The sequence below is a fragment of the Perna viridis genome, chromosome 2 (assembly GCF_037379345.1).
Source record: "Perna viridis isolate PV_CMFRI_1.1 ecotype Kerala chromosome 2, ASM3737934v1, whole genome shotgun sequence".
NCBI classification, from domain to species: domain Eukaryota; kingdom Metazoa; phylum Mollusca; class Bivalvia; order Mytilida; family Mytilidae; genus Perna; species Perna viridis.
This window is the reverse complement of record NC_142446.1, coordinates 21,215,511-21,236,699: the sequence shown is the minus strand read 5'-3', so window position 1 is coordinate 21,236,699 and position 21,189 is coordinate 21,215,511. Positions and strand designations below refer to the sequence as shown.

The following is a 21,189-nucleotide window of genomic DNA, read 5'->3' as shown; positions in this document are numbered from 1 at the left end:
TGTTTTGTCAGTGTTCATTGCCAGAAATTTTTTACCATAAATTCTGCAAATGGTGTAACTTTGCTTTCCTTGACAATTCCACTAAAACAAGCTGGGGACATCACCATTGCTATGTTTTTTATTTATACATGTATATGTTTGTTCAAAACATGGTAAAATATATAAATATGAAAACGTGTTGTGGTTTAAGTTCATTAAAATGACATTACAATGGTGACACAGTTTTACATAATTCAACAAAACTGATGAGAATTGTATTTTTTTTTCAAGAAATATTTACATCCTGTAAATAAATTATGTCTACACCTAAAAAACAAATGTTTTATTTCCACATATGATGAACTATGTAATAATGAATGTATTAACTAAATATGAAATTGATACTTGGATGTGGACACCATTTCTTAGTCAGAAATATGACTGGAAAGTTAATAAAAAGTAAAATTGAACAGATATCTGAAATTTGGTAAACTTCAAACAATTCCTTTATCCTTTTAATGCAAGAACTTTTTGAAGTCCTTTTGTTTTCTCAGTTGTTATGGATTCAAGTCTCCAAATTCCCATTTAGCACTTTTATACTTGATGATTAATTTTCAGTTGTATTTTCGGCCAATAAGAGCCTTTAACACCCCTTCTCCTTTATATACAAAATTTCAGCATAGAAAAAGTATGTTAGTCAGTATAAATCACCCCCAAGAAAACAAAGCAATTTACTTTAATGATTGATTTTAAGATTTACAAGAAATTGATGTACACCTTGAAATCAGTATTGCGTGAGAGTAAAAGTACATTTGACCATATGTTATAATAGACCATTTGTTTTCTGGGGATTAATGCAAGCCAGAATTTCTTTCCCTCTTCGTGGGCCAGATAACTAGTAATTAGATTTGGAAAATTAATCTTTTTACCAAGGGCAAAATGTGAGCTTAAATATTGTGACCACCCCTGATAATAGTCAAATAATCTTATTTGTCAAAAACGAAGGCCAGATTTTTTTCTAAAAACTCAGCACCCCTCCCCTTTTCCTAAAATCAAATAGTTTGTGCCTCATCACTTAGCTACCAGCATCATTTGTCATCTGTTGTGTTTATGATTTGATCACTTCTCAAGATCGACTTCAATCCAATTCTTCAGTTGGGGGCAACCATTTAATTTTTATGGGAGGGAGGGCCTTGATTATTAGCTCATCTGTCCAAAGGCCAGGTGAGCTTATGCCATCACTGTCGTCCTTGTGAAAAAAAAATTGGAAAATCTTCTCCTCTGAAACTACAGGACAGACAGGATGTAAACTTGGCATGTTTGTTGCTTAGAGTATTGTGCACAAAATTACCATTGGGATTTATGATCTGTGAAAAAACATGGCCACCATTACTAAAAATAGAACACAGGGTTCTGAAGCCATTTTTTGGCAAAAAAAATCAAAAACTGTTGCTTTTAGCCCAATTCTGGCTGGAACAATATTGTTCAGCATCAAGACCCAGACCTTTGCCAAAATTTTTAAAACAATTTTTTTAACTGATGTGGGAGTTATGGCCCCTGAAACAGCTTTTATGGCATTTTTCACATGTACAACTTGAAAACATGAAAATGTTTTTCTCAAAATCCATTTTACAGAATTCAATGAAAGTTGGCGTATCTGTTTCTTAGGGTATCACACACAAAATTCCCATTGGGATTTTTTGATCCATGAAAAAAACATGGCCACTGTTACTAAAAATAGAACATAAGGGCCCGAATGCAGTTTTTTTTGCAAATAACTCAAAAGTTGTTTCCTTTAGCAAAGTTTTGGCAGCAAGTAATATTGTTCAGCATCATGGGACAGACCTATGCTGAAATTTTCTAAACAATTCATCATTTGATGTAGGAGTTATGGCCCCTGAAACAGTTTTTTTTGCCATATTTTGCAAGTATAACTTTGACACTCTTCTTCTCACAAACCATTTTACAGAATTAAATGCAAGTTGGCTTATTTGTACCTTAGAGTATCCTACACAAACAGACTGTTGGGATTTTTTATGTGAGAAAAAAAAACATGGCCACCACTACTAAAAATAGAACATAGGGGTCGGAAGGAACGTTTGACAATTAGTTGATTTTTACTTATCCTGTCTCATTCCTTAAGTTTTTTTCAAATAAACAAATGATTAACCAGGTGATAGATTCAGGCTCTATTGAGCCTCTAATTCTGAGCAGTGTAGGTCCTGTCTTTTCTCTGACACAAAGCACCGAAATATATTTTTATATTAAACTAAGGATAGATCCTGCCATTTTAGCTGAAGGCCATGTGAGCTGTTGCCATTGTTTGACATCCGTCGTCGTCGTTCACTATTTTTAAAAAAAAAATAGAAATATAACATAGGGGTCAGACAATATTTTTTTGCGTACATCTCCAAACCGTAAGGTTTAGCAAATCTGACAGAATAAAAGTGTTCAGCATGATTAGATCTACATTTTATATGTGGTGAAATTTTCGTTTTAATTTGGTAAACCATGTTGGAAAGAGTAATCAAGGGAACCATGGTTATAGCGTAATCAAAAGAATGTAATCCAAGGACAAAGACCAGACATGGAAAACAGACATACACAACAAAGAACATAAAGTAACTAAAATCATACATACAAAGTAACAAAAGTAAATGAGCAACTCGGACTCCACTAAAAACTGGGAGCATGGACCAGGTACACCGGTAGGGTAAGCGTCCTCTGCTTTTCTAGAAACACCTACCGAGTTGCTCATAAAAAGTAAAGTCCGGGGTATACAAACGAGGAAAGGAAAACTATGACCTGCTGAATACATCAGTTTTCATGGTGCTGATGGATACACCATAACGATCCACGAGTTCATGATGACGACCATAAAACTTCTGTAGTGATGACTTCAATCTTGTAGCAACATAACCCTGTTCCAGAAGCCTATTTGTTAGAGTTCTAGCGCGATACAAAAAGTCTACGTAGTTTCGGCAAGCTCTGGCATAACGTATGAGTTGTGATATGAACACTCCATACGCAGCAGCCGAAGGGATGTTGCCACAGATGAAAGGAAAGTTGACAATTCTGAATAAAAAGTCATCACGTTTGTCGTAAAGTTTGGTCAATAGTTTTCCTTTACCATGGATTTCTAAGTGTAGGTCAAGATATGAGGCTGACTTCACAGTGTCTGTGGTATCCTTTATCTCAAGTTCTTTTGGGGAGATGCGATGTATCAAATCCCCAAAATTAGGATTGTTTAAAGATAATACGTCATCTATATAGCGGAAACTGAGATTGAAGGATCTAGCCAAACGATATTCTTTCTTTCTGATCAGATCAGCTATAAAGTCAGCCTCATAAGAGTGAAGGAATAGGTCAGTAAAAGTAAAGGAGCACGATTTGTTCCCATTGGAATGCCGACCGTTTATTGAAAAACACGTCCACCACAGTGGACAAATATGTTGTCGATTAAAAATTCCAGCATTTTGTAAACATCTTCCTCTGTATATTTGGAAAATGATTTGGAATTATTTCTTACAAAGTATGAGGAATCTCTACCAAGAACTATATATTTGTATCTAGGTGTACTATCTTTTTTGTAAAAACAACGATGTATAATGTTTTTAAGTCGGGATTTCAACTGAGTATGGGGAAGAGAAGTATACAGTGTTGAAAAATCATGGGTTATAATGCTATTATATTCTGATATTAGTCTTGAACTGATTGTCTCAAAACAAATCTTTCGAATTTTTCAGGATCCACATTGAATTAATACCACTACGGGAGTAACACGTGTTGTATTAGGACTGCAGACCCTCTTTGACAGTTGTGAGTATAGAAGTTAAGTTTTGAAAGATTTTTGGTGGTACATTTTGCAGATCCAGCTATGAAACGTTGTTTGTATGAATTCTTGTGAAGTTTGGGAATCCAGTACATAGACGGTAAATCACAGTCATCGTCCTTGGTAGAGAGACCAAAAGAGGATAGCACAGATTTATGGTTTTCCACAATCTCTTCTTTGGAGAGAGTGGTAGCAGTGTAGGCCCTATCACTGCTATTATTTTCTACGTCTACCTCTGATAATAAACATTTGATATAAAACGTTTTGCAGACAAAAACAATGTTGTTTTGGGCTTTGTCTGCTGGTACGACAACATATTTGTCATGGCACTCATTGACCTACTTAACACTTTCATTCGTTTCAAAATTAAAGACCTCACGGCCTTTATTGCCCTTTTTCATTTTTTTTTTTGGCTATTTTTTAATGTTGTTTCTTTCAAAAATCTTCTCCTTTGACACTATTTGACCAGTATGAACCAAAGTTGGGGTATCCTGCGTAGATCTGGTGTTTGGATTATTTATCCATCGAAAAATATGGCTGCTGTTACTAAAAATAGAACGTAAGGGTCAGACAGAGGTTTTTCGCATATAGCTCCAAAATCGACAGGTTTAGTCTAATTCTGACTTAGGGTAAATGTATTCAGCATCATCCAAAGTTCAATTTTCGTTTTAATCTGTTAAGCCATTTTTACAGTTTTCAGCCAATATCTTGAAAACTGACAGATAAAAGAAATTTTCAGTTGCTGAAATGATCCTTATGATAATGCCTATAAAATTCTTCGTTTAGTCAAAATTGTCAGACAACTCCTTGTTAGAATTATTGCCCTTGAAAGACAAACATTTAACCAGGTCAGTAATTCAGGCTCCTGAGAGCCTTTTGTTTCAAATTTGATCCTGGCTAAACCCTCCCCCTTTTCCGCCATAAAAATTAAATGGTAATTCCCTTGTGTATACCAGAGGCAGGGCTGAATTGGTTTTAATAACCCTTGACATCTACCGTTCAAGATTTCAATGGGTTATTTAAAAAAACAATAGTCTTGAGGATGCTTTCGTGTGGGGTTTCAGCCAGGGTTAGCATCTCATTACAGTAGCATCTATTCAAATAAACCAGGATATACGAGGGAACCAAGGTAAATTTTGCGCTTGATTAGTTTATAGTTTTGATAACTTGACCCGTGAAAAAAAGTAATTTCTTCTTGAAACCTTGCTCACACAAAAAAAGTAGTCACTTGGACGTCATCATAGGGATCTGCAGAGGTATTTTTTTTTATCTTTTCTGCTGTCTTCCTTTTCTCTTCTTCTAAGTTTCTGTTTTATTCATTTGGCAGAAAGGACTCATTTTATAACATCTCTGGATAAGGATCATTCCTTTAAAATAAAATGTAGCGACGACCATGATCAGCAACAAAGGCTGAACACGCTCCTTACTCTACTAAAAAAAGTCGGTGTACAAATTTTGAAGGTTGGAGATGTCGGTAGATCGTGATCGAGAAAGTGGAAGTTTACAATTGGAAAGTTAAAACATCACGTTTGTCAAAAAGTTTCGATCTCAAATTTCGTATGATGGTATTAAGCAGAAAGCTGTATTAGTTGTCTCTTTATTTAATTTCAAGTTCATGTGGGTATACTAGTGTAATGGGAGTGACGTGATTATCATATGATTTCATTATGGATATAAATAGTAGTGAGCTGAGCTCGGAGTTTTACATTTAACTGTCTATTTTACATATGCTTAATGTGTTTGAAAACGAGATTGGGTTAATAAACACGAGTGACAATCGTCGCAATGATTGGTCAATTCAGTAGGCATTTAGTATTTAAGCTAGTTCATCGGCGCGGTTTATCGCTTCTTCTATAGATAGCCATTCAGGTGTGTAAGAACACCGACTCAACGCTGTAAGACTGTTACAGTCTGTATGTTCTGTATGTTTTATGCTTCAAACTTATCTATGGTTATGCCGTTTTCTCATAGGAATGTAACATTCTGAGAGAATACTTTGCTTTAGATTTATTCGGACCTTTCGGCTTCTTTACTCGCTGAATTATCATGAAATTATTTGTATTTTTGGTTTTCTGTCGAGCTACAAATATGGCGTGGTAAACGAACGTTTAGGGTGTTAGTCAGTCACTTCCAGTTGCATTGTCATACTGATTAATTTTGAAGTCATTAAGCGTTATGCATTTATAAGCGATATGCACCATTGTTTTATATCAAAGGCTGTGTACTTGGCTCAAATAAACTGTGTTTCTAATGGCGTTTTCATTTATACAGTGTTATAGTTACAGAGCCCAGTGCACGAACGTACCACATAACAGGGTGTCCTGTATGAGGTTACTAAGTCAGAATATAGGTAGTTGATATTGACACATAAATCTGGAAAAGCGAATACATCAGCGAACGTTCAAACACTTACCACCATTTATTAAAAAGAATATCACACTACTTATATGGTTAGATTGATATAGCTGTTTTCTTAGTCAGATTTCTATGGGTTAATTGGCCATTTTCACTGAGAAACTTGCGCATGCAGAAGACTCCCGTTACACTAGTATCACTTGAATTTAAGATTCAGAGATGATACATCATGTGCATTGTACATAAATAAATTACAGCTCTATGATAGAGGAACAGAAATTGAAAGACTGGGCTGGTCACTTTCTGTAGTAGCCCTTGTAAATATCTAGTTTCATACAAAAATAGAAACAGAACAGTCAAGATTGGAGCACAGTTAGTTTCCATAAGTATCCAATGGTCTGTTGAAATACTTGTACTCTTAATTGACAAAAATCACTGATATCTATTGGGATTCCTTTGTTCGTTTCAACTTTTTGTTTTTGTTTTTTGTTTTTGTTTTTGTTTTTGTTTTTTTGTTTTTGTTTTTTGTTTTGTTTTTTTGTGGGGGGTATATTTGTAATCATTACTATTTGTTACCGATTTCGTAGAAGTTCTATTTTTTCAAAAATATTGATAAAATAATCAAAATGGTCCTTAGTAATCTTATTATCTTTAAATAAAAATCATGATAACCATCCTCCCAAGTCAGGGTTTTGAGTCGACATTCGCTTCCTCAGCGATAAACCTATGATCGTTTGTTTCATGTAAGTAATGATCCAAGTCTGTATTAACTTGTTTTTAGGATACCTATATCAATACACCAAGTTTAGGCATAATTATACCTTTAACATTGACACCAGTATATTAAAGGGAAATATATGTTATCCGCAGTTTTTTATATACTTTAGCCTTAAAAAAAGAAAATGAATTCGAAAATAAATAACATGTCGTAATGGTTCCTTCCTCTCAAAGTCAAATTAGCGAGAGATTTAAGATATTCAATCTACACGTACAATCAATTACTCCACAAATAAAAGCAGATTTTAAAATAAATATTTAAATTCCTGCTGCTGTTGAAAGAATTTTTTTAAAACAATTTTCTCACTCCTAAAAACTTTTCCAAGATGACAATGATTGTTGCCTAATATGTCCTATTTGGATAGAAAAATCTACAAAAGATATTATGACATTCTTCAGTTTACAAGCATTATACTGACGGGTTGTTGAGCGACCTACAGCGAAAAAGCAACATATTCGTTTCTTCTAGGTTCATGTAACAACAGGAAAATTTAAACTTTTTTTATTTGAGCATAGGTCGACCTAGACAAGTAAAACGTAACCATGTTGTAACTGGTGCTGACGACACTCTTAAACCATACACACTGTCTTTTACTCTATCTTATGGAGCCTTGTTTATAAGACAACATAACTACTTGTACTTGTTTTTTTTTTTCATTTAGTTTTTACGAAATCAAAGGTAAAACTAAAGCAAAATATACAGATTCATCCTTGGGACGATATCTTATTAATTCCTTTCAAAGATTAAATTACAGAACAAATATTTGCAGAACTCTCCGGAATCCAGGGTAGAATTCTGCAGTAGGTACATTAGAATAGACGTCTAGCTGCACTGAGGAGTTTTGGGTCAAGTGGGTTTTGTAGGTTTTATTTCGGCAGTGATGACATCCCATTGACAGGGCAGATCTCATTCCTATGAAATATGCTAATGAATAGAAAACTTGCGATAAACGTGTTATATGGCTGTATTTGATCCTTTGTAATTTTGAAGGGTTTTCAGAGTAGAATGGTTAACGTCAAATTGAAATTTGTTTTTAAAATCACAGATTTTATGGAAAAGTAAGGTCGAATCCAACAAATGACTTTTTAAATGAAAATTATAATATTACATGTTTACCGATACATTGTGTTAAAACCGTAAATCTAATTAAGCGCTTTTTGTGTATTCATAAATAATTGGAGAAAAATGAAACGGAAAGAAGGCGTTAACCAAGTTTTCTTCTTGCTACTTAAATATTGTATATCACATTTAAACAATTATTTACTTTTCATTGAAATGAATTTCTGATATGACATATGCTTAAATTTTTAAGTATTGATATTTTAAAGTTGACATTCTCAAATTAGAATTTTATCGGTAATTGCAAACCTTCCGATGTTAAATGTTCAATTCTATTGTCACTTTTCCGACCCCTATTGGATTACGTGAGAAAAGAATGATTTAAATACAATTTCAGTTTTTTTAACGCGTCATTAATGTATCTTGTTTTCAGATACAGTTTGTGATTGTTATATTCCGGATTCTGTGTGTCGTGTTTCTCTTTATAGTATACCCATACATACAAACTTTGATGTCTACACAAAGATGTGTTTGTTTAAAAATTCTGATCTATATATGACAGGTTAAACACTGAATTAAAAGGGTGGCAAATTTCACTTCACATATTGGCTGTGAAGTGCTTTGTTTATTGGTTAAAAAGGCCGGTTTCAGTGATTAACTCAAATGAACAATATTGTGCTATTTAAGCGGAGTTTAATAGATTGATTTTGATAGAGATTTTGTCATTTTTCAACACAACATTAATGGTCATGGCTCAGCTCCAGCATCGAGTTGTGGAACTCATATCAAAGAAACCGCCCCTAAGGAAAGACCGTGATATTCTAGTTGTGTTACCATGGTTAAGGAGGAAAAGTGACTTACTTAAAGACCTAGACAATGGTAAGTTTATTTCTTGTACAAAGATTTCCTCAACGGTATGATAGGTTGTGGTTAAAAGATCGGTCGAAATGATGATGACAATAATAGGAGTCGAGATGATGATGATAGCAGTCGAGATTATGACAATAATATGTGGAATTATACATGTACATGTGCGTGTTCTTATTGTTGTCAAACGTGTATTTGCGTTAATTTTAAAAGTAAGAATTTGGCATTAACATGGTGTCGTCTGTGTCGTGTTACTGTAGTACTTTATCAGGTGTTTTTTTTTTTTTTTGATGTTAGGTTATTAAGACCATTTACATTTTGACATTGGGGATATTTTGACTATTAATACTCCCGGGATCTTTAATACATCACTTCGGACTACATTCCATCTGTTGTTAATGCTTACATGGGTTTCATCGATTTGTCAGCGTGAAATTTCAGACTTTTCTTTTCACAGTCAGGGGACAAGGTCGTCAAACTCATTACCTCTCTGACTTTTAAAGGGTATTCTCAAGCGCATACCATAATGCACCATGTATCGATATTCGCATTTCAGGTGCGCATTAGTGCCTCCCTATTACCAACGCATGTTCATTATTTTTTTTGTCAGGAAACTGCTCTCATGGTACTTACTTTTACAAAATTAAGAGGTCAGACACAACCAGTGGTCAGGAAAGATTTTGTTTTTCAAAATGGGCCATTTTTAGCTTTTTTTTAAACAAATAAGACCCGATGTAGCAAAAACATTGTCTACTATACATGACAAGTATGTTGTCATACCAGCATTGTTTTTGTCTGCAACACGTTTTACATCCAATGTTTATTATCAGAGGTAGACGTAGAAAATAATAGCAGTGATAAGACCTATACTGCTACCACATTCTCCAAAGAAGAGATTGTGGAAAACCATAAATCTGTGCTATCCTCTTTTGGTCTCTCTACCAAGGACGATGATTGTGACTTACCGTCTATGTACTGGATTCCTAAACTCCACAAGAATCCATACAAACAAGGTTTCATAGCTGGATCTGCACAATGTACCACCAAACCTCTTTCAGAACTTTTTACTTCTATACTCACAACTGTGAGAGAGGGCCTGCAGTCCTACCACAACACTTGTTACTCCCGTAGCGATATTAATTCAATGTGGATCCTGAAAAATTCGAAAGATCTTTTGGAGACAATCAGTTCAAGACTATTATCAGGGTACAATAGCATTAAAACCTATGATTTTTCAACACTGTATACTTCTATTCCCTATACTCAGTTAAAATCCCGACTTAAAAACATTATACATCGTTGTTTTTCCAAAAAACGATGGTACGCCTAGATACAAATATATAGTTCTTGGTAAAGATTTCTCACACTTTGTAAGAAATAATTCAAAATCATTTTCCAAATATACAGAGAAAGATGTTTACAAAATGCTGGAATTTTTAATCGACAACATATTTGTCCAGTTTGGTGGACGTGTTTTTCAATAAACGGTCGGCATTCCAACGGAACAAATTGTGCTCATTTACTTGCTGACCTATTCCCCTTCACACTTATAAGGCTGACTTTATAGCTGATCTGATCCGAAAGAAAAAATATCGTTTGGCTATATATTGTATTATCTTCGAACAATCCTAATTTAAGGGATTTGATACATTGCATCTACCCCAAAGAACTTGAGATAAAGGATACTACAGACACTGTGAAGTCAGCCTCATATCTTGACCTACACTTAGAAATCCATGGTAAAGGAAAACTATTGACAAAACGTTACAACAAACGTGATTACTTTTTATTAAAAATTGTCAACTTTCCTTTCATCTGTGGCAACATCCCTTCAGCACCTGCGTATAGAGTGTTCATATCACAACTCATACGTTTTGCCAGAGCTTGCCGAAACTACGCAGACTTTTTGTATCGCGCTAGAACTCTAACAAATAGGCTGCTGGAACAGGGTTATGTTGCTACAAGATTGAAGTCATCACTACAGAAGTTTTATGGTCGTCATCATGAACTCGTGAATCGTTATGGTGTATCCATCTGTACCATGAAAACTGATTTATTCAACGGGTCAGTTTTCCTTTCCTCATTTGTCTACCCCGGACTTGACTTTTTATGAGCAACTCGGCGGGTGTTTCTAGAAAAGCAGAGGACGCTTACCCTACCGGGGCACCTGGTCCATGCTCCCAGTTTTTGGTGGAGTCCAAGTTGCTCATTTGCTTTTGTTACTCTGTATGTATGATTTTAATTATTTTATGTTCTTTGTTGTGTATGTCTGTTTCCATGTCTGGTCTTTGTCCCTTGATTGCATTCTTTTGATTACCGCTATAACCTTTGTTCCCTTCATTACTCTTTCAAGCTTTTAATGTTCCATGTTTAACATTCTAAATAAAATCCTGTAACTTTGTAAGGCAATTTTCAGCTTCTATGGACATATGACCCCTGTCTTTCCCAATCACTGGTACAATGTCGCTCAACCTTCCCTGTAACTGTTCGTAATCAATATCAGTTCGAAGTTCTAAATAAGTTATTAAAATCGAGTTTTCCAATTCAGTATGTAAACGAATTATTTCAGAGTTGATAGTTGTCTATATGGATCAATCTGTTTAAACAACTTACTCCCCATGCCTTCGAACTTTACAAAAATCTTTACAAATGTTTATTTAGTTTGTATAAACAGTCGTTTAAGTAGAGTAACACTCAATAAGACATGGCTATCAGTTAAAACAGTTCTGGTGTTCTATTTGGCACTTGAAGTTTGCTCTACTTACTTCGGCTGTACCAGTCGAGGTGTACTTTAATGACATTTACGCTAAGGCTATATTCATTTCATTTTTTAAGTAAATGCATTGCAATTTTTTTAATTGCATAGCTGAAAACTAAACTCCGTAGAAATTATTCATTGCATACCCATTCCTATATTCAATAGAATTTATATTCAAGCAGTTATATATGAGTTTTGATTCAGTATACAATATGTATTGTTGTAGAGCGTTGTCAGTTCTTCTACTGCAGTGTTTGACGTTTTCAATGATAAATGTGTGCGACTAGAACACAATATTGTTTGCTGTTAAACAATGGAATATTAAGTTCGTATTTACCCATTTTTTTTTACCTTTTAGAGCATCTTTTAGGACTTATATTTTTGGGCATTCGTATATTAATAGTTATCTGGATCTTTCGCATGTTCTAGTAGACTAAAGTATTTGATAAACCAGGTCATGTGTATTTTATTGGTCTAGTTCATGGATTAACTAAAATGATGATTTTTGCTCTATTTAACGTTACAACACGCGCAAATTGTACCCTCATTTTAGATAGCACGAAAGAAAGATACAAAAAGTTTAACTCACAACATGCAGTATCTACTTATAGATGTGTAGCATCTGCCTCAACAGGCCTATATACAATTATTCACTTTCTCAGTGTTGACATATCTTATAAATAATCAATTCCTCTGTGTCGACGCTTTCTTGAATGAACCCGTGCAAATATTTGTGCAAGAAAACCATTGAGAAGACGTTTATAGACTAACCAACCAAGGGATGTTTGATTTTACCGTATTACTCTTTTATTTGCTCACGATTAACGCCAATATTTCATTTCCAGCTTATATTCTTTTAAGTGGATATTAGATTTTTTTTCAATACTTTCTTTAGTATCAATCGATTTCTCTAAGTTCTCATTTTCAAGATTTAATATAATAAAAATTGAGTTAAAGCTATTTTTAAAAGTTAAACGCTGTTTTTACTAAGTGTGGTCTAGAAAAGTACCGGTAACTATCGAATACAAAATAGTCTACGCTGAAGTAGTTTGGCTTTTTTGGTTCATAGACATAAGAATTTGTGGCAAGATTTTATTTTAACATAAAAGCTTTCGATAAAAACAAATCACCGAAATGTCATATTAATATTTCGTTTCTTTAATCTCAAACCTATTTGTTGGCTAAAATAAAATGTAAATGTCCCTTACTATCGCCGAGAGGACTTTTATATTACCGACAAAAATACCGATAAAAATCACTAACGCTTAATGGAAAAGACAACAGTTGTTATTCAGTTTTGATTTCACTCTGAATTATTTAAGACGTGTTTTGTTCCGGATGTGTAATATCATTTGTTCTAGGTGTCGAAACATACATAAATCTATATGTATATTACATAGTTTGTCTCATCAAAAGAAAGCTTATATTTATCCTGAGCTGTTGTTTGAACAAAACCATTAAAACACGAATCCTTATTTTCAGACAACCAATTGACTACATTTGAGTTTAAGCTCTTTAGAAATATCATATTAAAAAAGTTTGTATAAAGTAATGCCATTAAAAAGTTGGTAAATCGGAGTTTGGTTTCGAGCAGGTAAAAAGTACAAATTGGTTAATGTGAACTTTCTTCCTTTCAGCAATTTTGACCGACGTGATTAGGAATTGTGCCTATCTGAAAGCGTGTCGGGATGACGTTGTTATCAGGCAAGGAGAGACAGGGGATCGGTAAGTTATTGGTATCTACACACAAAGCCCTGACGAAAGAACAAAATCATAACAAATCTTTCGAGGAATCTCCTTAAAATGTTTGAAAACAACTATACAGAGCATCCGGTCACTGAATTCCTGTTCTCGGCAGATACTTTGTAGTAATGTTCTTTCAGACAAGTTTCACCCGTAATATTTTGGAGGCTTGTCTGTTCAGGAATCAGTTATGTTTACGCCCACGCCCTAAATCTTGGATCCGCACTTGAATATACCTTACTCCATACACTGTATTTTACTTTGTTTACCCAACAGTTTGAGTTTTAGCTCACTTGAACCTAACGCCCATATGATCTGCAATCACCACTTTACGTCCGTCATCTCTGTCGTTCCTTCAAAATCTCTCCTGAAACCACTCAGTGGATGATTACGTAACTTTGGCAACAGTTTTCTTGTGTGTATCTTCTTTCAAAATTGTGTCAATTGTGCAGATCAAGCGTGACTGTCATTGTTTTTTTTAGACCATAGGGGTGAGGTCACCAATTTCTATATACATCCCAAAAAACAATGAGATACTAGAAAGTACATGCAATTTGACTTCGTTTTGAAGAGCTTCTACAAAAGTCTTCATTTTTTCGAAGTTGTACAACTACTCTTTATTGGAGTAATTACCTTCGAAATGTCGAAATGGTGATATTTGTGATGTCGAAGCATATAATTTTACAATTGTAATAGAGGACTAGAAATAAACTTTTAATTATTGGAATAATTCTTATTAAAATGCCTACTAAAGTTTTCATTGGACCGAAGCTGTATTACTTCTGCTTCTTTAGAGTGTTTTCCTTTTAAAGGCCAAAATAACGATTTTGTGGGATTTCTCAGCTTATAATTTGAAACCTGTAATAGATATTGTTAAAATGAGACCTATGATAATACCTACAGAAGTCTACATTAAGTTATAGTTGTAGACTGACTCCTTATTAGAGCTATTGCCCTCAAATGGTGAAAATGACGCTTTTTGCAGATTTTAGTCAACATCTTGGAAATCATTATTGACAGAGAGAAACATTCAAACATGAAAAAAGGCCTACAAAAGTCTTTATGGTCGAGGTTGTAAATGACTCCTTGTTAGAGGTTAATTTTATATTTGGTTTTAGATAACTACCATCAAGTATTGTCCTGAAGACGAAAAGTGACACTTTTTTTTTCAGAGTGACTCATAGTTGGAGTTTTTGCCCTTTAAAGGCGAATAATACGTTTTGGCCAATTTTGGAAGCCATTATAGAAAGAAATAAACTTTCAATTGATGAAATGATCCGTATGATAAGGCCTACAAAAGTATCCATTGAGACGAAGTCAAAGAAATACTGCTGTCAGAGTTTAAAGTTATATTTGGTTATAGGTTATTGTTTGTTCATAATTACTATTCAGTATTATATATTTTTTTATTTCGCTACAACTCTCACGGATAAAAACGAAAACATCATTGTGCTGTAATGGTAGGGTTCTACTGTGCTTTTCTGGATCAGTGATTCAATACTGAACAAATCAAGACACAATCTAGTATAAAACAAACAAAGCATAACTAAAATACCTTAATTGTTATGCTTTCAAAACAATCAAGGGGATATTGTCCAATTTCACAGAGGTCCAATTCATTTATTTCTTTTTCAATACCTTTGATAGATTTTTCATTATGCTTACGGGAAGGACAGCAGTTTACATCGACACGACGAAATCCGACGAGGATAGTTCTCTAATGGAGAATGAAAAAAATGACCATGATGCACAAGACAAAACTAATTTGGACTTGGACCGCGGAAAGAAAAAGAAACTTGACAGGAACAAGTATGGGAAATTCATCTTACATTATGGTAAGTAAACTAGTTCACATACAAGTACAATGAATGATGGAACAATAGTATATACAATTGTATAGGTAATTATATGCACATTCCAAAAATCCACTAAGAGAAACATAACTGATTGTAATTTTGGTAAACAAATCATTGTTATTCAGCTCAAGAGATATTTTTTTTCTCGTTATGTAAGAGTAGTTTGGAGCTCTACACACTATTTTATAGACTGGGAATCACTGATTTTAGTACAGTTCACATGAACACATTAACTCAACTTATCGATAGCGTATATGCTTCTGAGGTTACGAAGAAACCAGCAAAAAAAAAAAAGATTATTTTAACAAAAAGACAGAAAAATACTCATTTACGACACCAGTGTTTTATTAATATAGGCAGACCGATTGGTGCGAATTTTGCAGATACAGATTTAGTCCACTTTTGTATTGTGAAAAGACGAACAAAAATAAATTATTCCTTGCGTTCTATCGCAGAAACAAAGATAATTAGACCGACTGCCCCTTGTCATTCATAACTTTATCGATTGTCCCTCGCTTCTTATATTTATAACTTTTCAATAAGCAACAAAAGCTCGATTTGAGGCCAATTTACCTTCAATTAATACGTTTATAGCCAATAAAGTTATTATTTTGTTATAAAGCTTTTATTAAATTCCCGACGTTACTATTCAGTTTGAAGTTTCTTATGGGTGAGTTCACGTAACGTTTTTGGTGCTTTATAGTATAAGATCGATTTCACTTTCAATGCATCATAAGCTCCGAAAGTTTAATACATAATTTTTATGTACATTTCAAACTTAATTATAACGGTTTTTGGACGTATTACCAACTTGACAAAACCGTTGAAGTTTCAATAACTCGATAACATCCTCAGAATAATAGATTCACCCAATGAATTCAAGCTACTATGGGGATATCTACATGTTGAAAATTTTAATCAAAATCTTAAATTTATCTACCCAGTAAGCCGTTCAAGTTATTTAATGATACAGTAAGATCTAGGTGGATGTTCATATCTCTTTGTTGGTGAATAGTCATTTTCGGAATAACATTATCCCAACGTCATTTTAGAGGCAGGAAAGAGTTTTGGTGAAGTTGCCCTAATGAGCGAAGATTCTGTCCGTAATGCAACTGTTATTGCTGACGAGGAGACGGACTTGCTGGTGGTTAGCAGGGAGTTATTTAACCGTTCAATGAAGGTTTGTCTATTGCGTACAAGTACCACGTACTCGATCTCATGCACCAAAATTGAATAAATTGTGCATTAAGGATAACCAAATTTGAATTCTTTAAACGTGAAGTTCACATCGATATTAAATTTTAAAATAGGAATTTGATTCGAAAATATTAAACCTTAATCGAAATAAAATTATGATTAATTTCAGGTAGATACATTTTAAATGAAAAAATAGACATAGGAAAAATAAACATTTGCCGTCCGGAGTGATATCTTTTAGAATGGTTAATTTTAAGTTTAAATTCTCAGTTCTAACTTCGTTGTCAATAGGAAAGATTGGTCCTAGATCAAATAATACAAAAGTACTTTTTTTTCATTTAGTTCAGAATTATTGTACTTTGTACTTGTGAAGACATATCTATCATTTTTTACTATTTGTTCTTGGCCATTTAAAATTATACATTACAGAAAACCACTCTATAAGTACCTCTCTGTCTAAGAATCATGGAAAATGTGTAGAAGGTGTGGCACATGAAGAAAAGAAAACAAAGATTTTTATGGCATTGTCCAAGTATCTACACCTCATGACCTCCAGAAACAACCGTCAGTGTGTTTGTAAAGTTTGGCTTTTTGAGATACTTATAGGTCAAATTTAGTTGAAATGCACAATGGAAAAATGGTGGGAAAATTTGCTAGCACTTCTTCCATGTATAAACAGTCAAAAATATCTATGTCATAGATGCTGCAGGATAAATTTAAAAAAAATGATGTGCCACCTATTGCCTGATTCTTACACAGGAGGGTACTTGAAGACGTCCGTATTTTTGGTCTTTTGTAAATAATATACAAGATTGATTTGATACTTTAAATCAGGCTAAACAAGAAGAAGAATACAGAGAAAGAGAAAACTTTATCAACACGTGTCCTTTGTTCCGCTCGTGGACACCCAGATTCAAACGTTTGTTAGAACTTAGTATACGGAAGGAAACATTTCCATTTGGCACAGTAATAGCAAGACAAGGGGAACCCGTGATTGGTCTTGTATTTATTTTGAGGTATTCTTTACCACGGAATTTATCAATGGTTTCTGGATTAACGCCAGTAAGATGTGCAACAGTTGCCAATTACTAATGCTGAAATTGAAAGTCGTATAATAAAATTGTCTTTACAAGCTGGCAATAAAAGATTGGTCGTAGAATTTGATTTTAATGGTAAAATAACCAAAACTGAATCTTTAATCATAGGTATAAGGTACAACAACTCAATTAAAGTTGAACTGTGTATGTGCGTGTGTGTATGTTTGGGTTGCTTGGTAGGCCCTCCATTTCCAAATACTTTATTTAAGAAATTCAGTACAGCAAGTGTTTGTAATCTCTATGGCCGGCTTAAACTATTATCCAAGCTAGTGTATTTCATTTTTGAAATATACAGAAACCAACATTTTCTTTGTTATTTTTAAACGAATTTAAAGACGTATGAACTAGTCAAGCATTAAGAACGACACCAGCGTCGTAAATATAACGTGAAATACTGACTAAAATAAAACTTTCTCCGTGTATTCTTTCACAGTGGACAAGCAAAATCCACAGTACAACCAACACTCCATGAGCAGCAGTACCCACAGTTGATGAAGTTAGACGTTAACAGTGTGGCTGTAGAGCTAGGAAGGTAAACAAAAGATTTCCTACGGAGAGGAAACTGTTTTCATTTCATCTCAAATACTTTTAAGGATTTAGTCCAATACATTCAATTAATCTATTTTATCATTCTTATGAAGTTGTTATGTATCACCACTAATAGAAGAACATTCTAAAACTAGCCAATATATTTTAACAGAGAAAACTACAATAGGGTTACACAAAAGAAAGATAAAGATTTAACACAGGAACAGATAAAGATAAGAAGAAAGGAGGGCTATGCAGCAGCTGAGAGACATAGGTACCAAAGCAGGATAGAGCTGTGTTCTATAGAAGAGAATGATCTAATAGGTATTGAATACTAATGTTCTAAATCACTATTACACTTACCTGGCTTTGATAGTGATTTACACTACCGGTATGTAACATTTATATGTCTATTGGACATCCTTTTCCATAATACACAATTACCCATGCAGTATATAGAAATGTCATTGAAAATTGGTATTTAAATATTTCCTCATTGGTACTATTTTGTATGTGTAAGGAATTAATACCTCCAGCAGCCAGAGTTTAACTATGTCTCACTGCAATGGTGGGGCGACATATTGTTTGTGTCTAACATGTTCGCATAATTCCTCTGAACAGAATTTCATGAAATTTAATTGGTAACAATGACGTCATACGTAGTTATGCATATTATCAGGAAAGTTTGATTCCCTTAATTTTATGGGAGTTATCATACCCTCTTTAAATAAAGAATTTATCATTAGTATTATTGTTAGCATTGTATGAAAATTCTATTCGGAACTTCGTGTTATTTGTTACATAAAATCTTTTTGCAGGCAGAAACAAACATTTTTCTATATTATTTGTAGGCGACCTAGAGATGGTGCTGGAATTAGAGACAAGCTTCAGTACGGTGACATGTACTGCTAATACTGTTGCTATGGTGCTTGATGCAAAAAATTACGACCGTCTAGTTGCCAAAAAGAACCAACAAACAGTCACTCGAATGTGCCAAACGGCAGCTCAAAAAATGCATTACAGACTACATGCTTACAAAGGCGATCAAGTACCATTTCTAAAATGTGCTTTAAAAAAACTTAATTCGAAACTCCCGAGAAAACCTGAGTCAAAATATCAGCGGAAAACTATTCAAACAGACAAATCCAAGATCATGGAAAGTTTAATAGAACTGTTTCTTCAGAACAAAGGCCCACTGATTGAACCCTATGTTCCAGATTCGTTGTACTACCGAAAACTTTCAGCAAGAAAACTGCGGCATATGGAACAAGGACAAAAACTACACGAACGTTTACATCCGACGAGAAAACGAAGAACCGTCCCGAGGAGTTTAAAACAATTAAAAAGAGTCGATGCCGAGAACGAACTCTTAAACTTACCGGTCAATAGTCAAACGGCTCTCGTTAGGTCATATTCACAGCGTCCAGGCACTGCTCTAGGTATCAAGGGGGAAGAAAGATCAAGAGACAGAATGTCTGCTGGTAGACCTAAAACAGCCACAGAGAGGAGTACTAGTTTTTTCATCACAGAAGTAGATGGTGACCATATTACGAACGTGGCAAAGCCGTTTGATGCTCCTCACATCTTCGAACAAATGGACCAAATACAACAAGAAAAGACTGAGGCTCGATCGACTGTAATTTGCTCTTTAACTGCAAAAGAGGAACTGAAACATTATATGAAACAAACAGATCATGGCACTGAATCTACAATAGATGGGTTAACTAACGACGATTTCTTTGATTGGGAAACAAGTGACTCGAATCTAAGATCTCTTGAATCAAGACTAAAAGACTTTTGTACACAATTTGACAGTAGTACTAGAGGGCCCCCTCTTCTAGCTGAGCTTAAGAGGTTCTTTATTAAAGACGAACGGGAGGTAATGTAAAAAAAAAATTATGATAATTTATTTAAATGAGATACCGATCCAGTTTTTTAGATATAAACTATAATATTTTATGTTATTTGTGATGTAATTTTTAGAAGAATGAATGAGTTATTTTTCGCTTCTGGATTTGAGTGACATCTTTTGTGGTTTTATCAATCAAAATAGTAAAATAAAACTGTAGAAAAAAATTACAAGGTAAAGAAAGTGCCTTTTTATACCTTTTAGCACAGATCAAATGGTCATAAAAGTTTATTGATCAATGCCAGCAGAAAATACATGTATAATAAATGTTATATTATTATCTGATATTGAAGGAAACATATAAAGTTGCGTTTGAAGTACTCGGAAGTAATGTCTTTAATTATGCATGTAATTTTAGGATGACAATGAATTCGAAATTAAAGTGCCAAGACCTGGTGGAACAGTCTACGTACGAGCCAAACAATGTGACGGCAAAACAGACGCACAGACAGGCGAACACCAACACGTCCGTCACTATGTAATTTCGCGAGAAAATAAACTTGACACTTCAGTAATGTTGCCACCACCACGACCGATGAGGTCCGGAAGACGCAGTGACTTGGGCAGCAGATCGTCATTCCGCAGAACTCCGAAGGCGACAAGTGTTACACATTAACCTAAAATTAGTTAGAATAAAGATATCACTAGGAAAGAAGCAATAGTGTCGTCTTATTTGTTTAATGATACGTTAATACATTGAACAAAAATTTCAGCTTTGGTCATGTACATCCTCTCAAATGGTTTATCATCTTCTGTGTCCCTGAGGTCTGAAGTCCTTACCCTGACTATCGGAAAGACAGTTATAATCAGTAGTCTTGAGTGTATCCAGAGAAAAAAAACGAAAGCAAAAGCAAAATCATTGGTCGTGGAGAGAGACAAAACAAACAATTTTTCGGTTAATACATGAAGCTTCTAATAAAATCTATAATGCAATCGAATATAGCATCTTCCATTGAACTATTTTACGAAACTAAGTTAATTGCTTTATGGGGTTCAGGGTGTGTTACTGTAGCTTCAATTGGTACTTTTCCAGAACAAAACATGTCATCGAGCTCCAATTAGTTCAATAAATGTGTTGCAAATAGTTAAGTTTCTTTAACTATAAATTGTCCATGATAAGGATATTCTTATTTTTTTTAAACTATGTAACTGTTTTTCAGGTAAATGTATAAAGCATAGATAAAAACTCTTTGCCACTAAATCTTGCGTCATCAGCCTCATGTAGCAGCCA

The 21,189-nt window shown here is 34.2% G+C and overlaps 1 protein-coding gene across 1 annotated transcript; it reads left to right on the top strand.

Annotated features, from left to right (window-relative positions):
- The first annotated feature begins 8,482 nt into the window (after positions 1–8,482).
- On the top strand, positions 8,483–21,042 carry LOC148624034 (uncharacterized). The gene is made up of 9 exons (XM_088566454.1): positions 8,483–8,882; positions 13,266–13,353; positions 15,019–15,206; positions 16,280–16,407; positions 17,259–17,440; positions 17,955–18,053; positions 18,222–18,373; positions 18,901–19,928; positions 20,317–21,042. Exons 1-9 carry the CDS (start codon positions 8,747–8,749, stop codon positions 20,572–20,574), a joined length of 2,259 nt encoding a protein of 752 aa, XP_088422580.1. The 5' UTR covers positions 8,483–8,746; the 3' UTR covers positions 20,575–21,042.
- The last annotated feature ends 147 nt before the right edge of the window (positions 21,043–21,189 follow it).

Bases quoted from the DNA above. Each gene is read 5' to 3' on its own strand.
- LOC148624034 (XM_088566454.1), top strand. From the start codon at position 8,747: ATGGTCATGGCTCAGCTCCAGCATCGAGTTGTGGAACTCATATCAAAG. The intron at 8,883-13,265 runs GTAAGTTTATTT...TCTTCCTTTCAG, and splicing joins ACTTAAAGACCTAGACAATG to CAATTTTGACCGACGTGATT. The intron at 16,408-17,258 runs GTTTGTCTATTG...ACTTTAAATCAG, and splicing joins TATTTAACCGTTCAATGAAG to GCTAAACAAGAAGAAGAATA.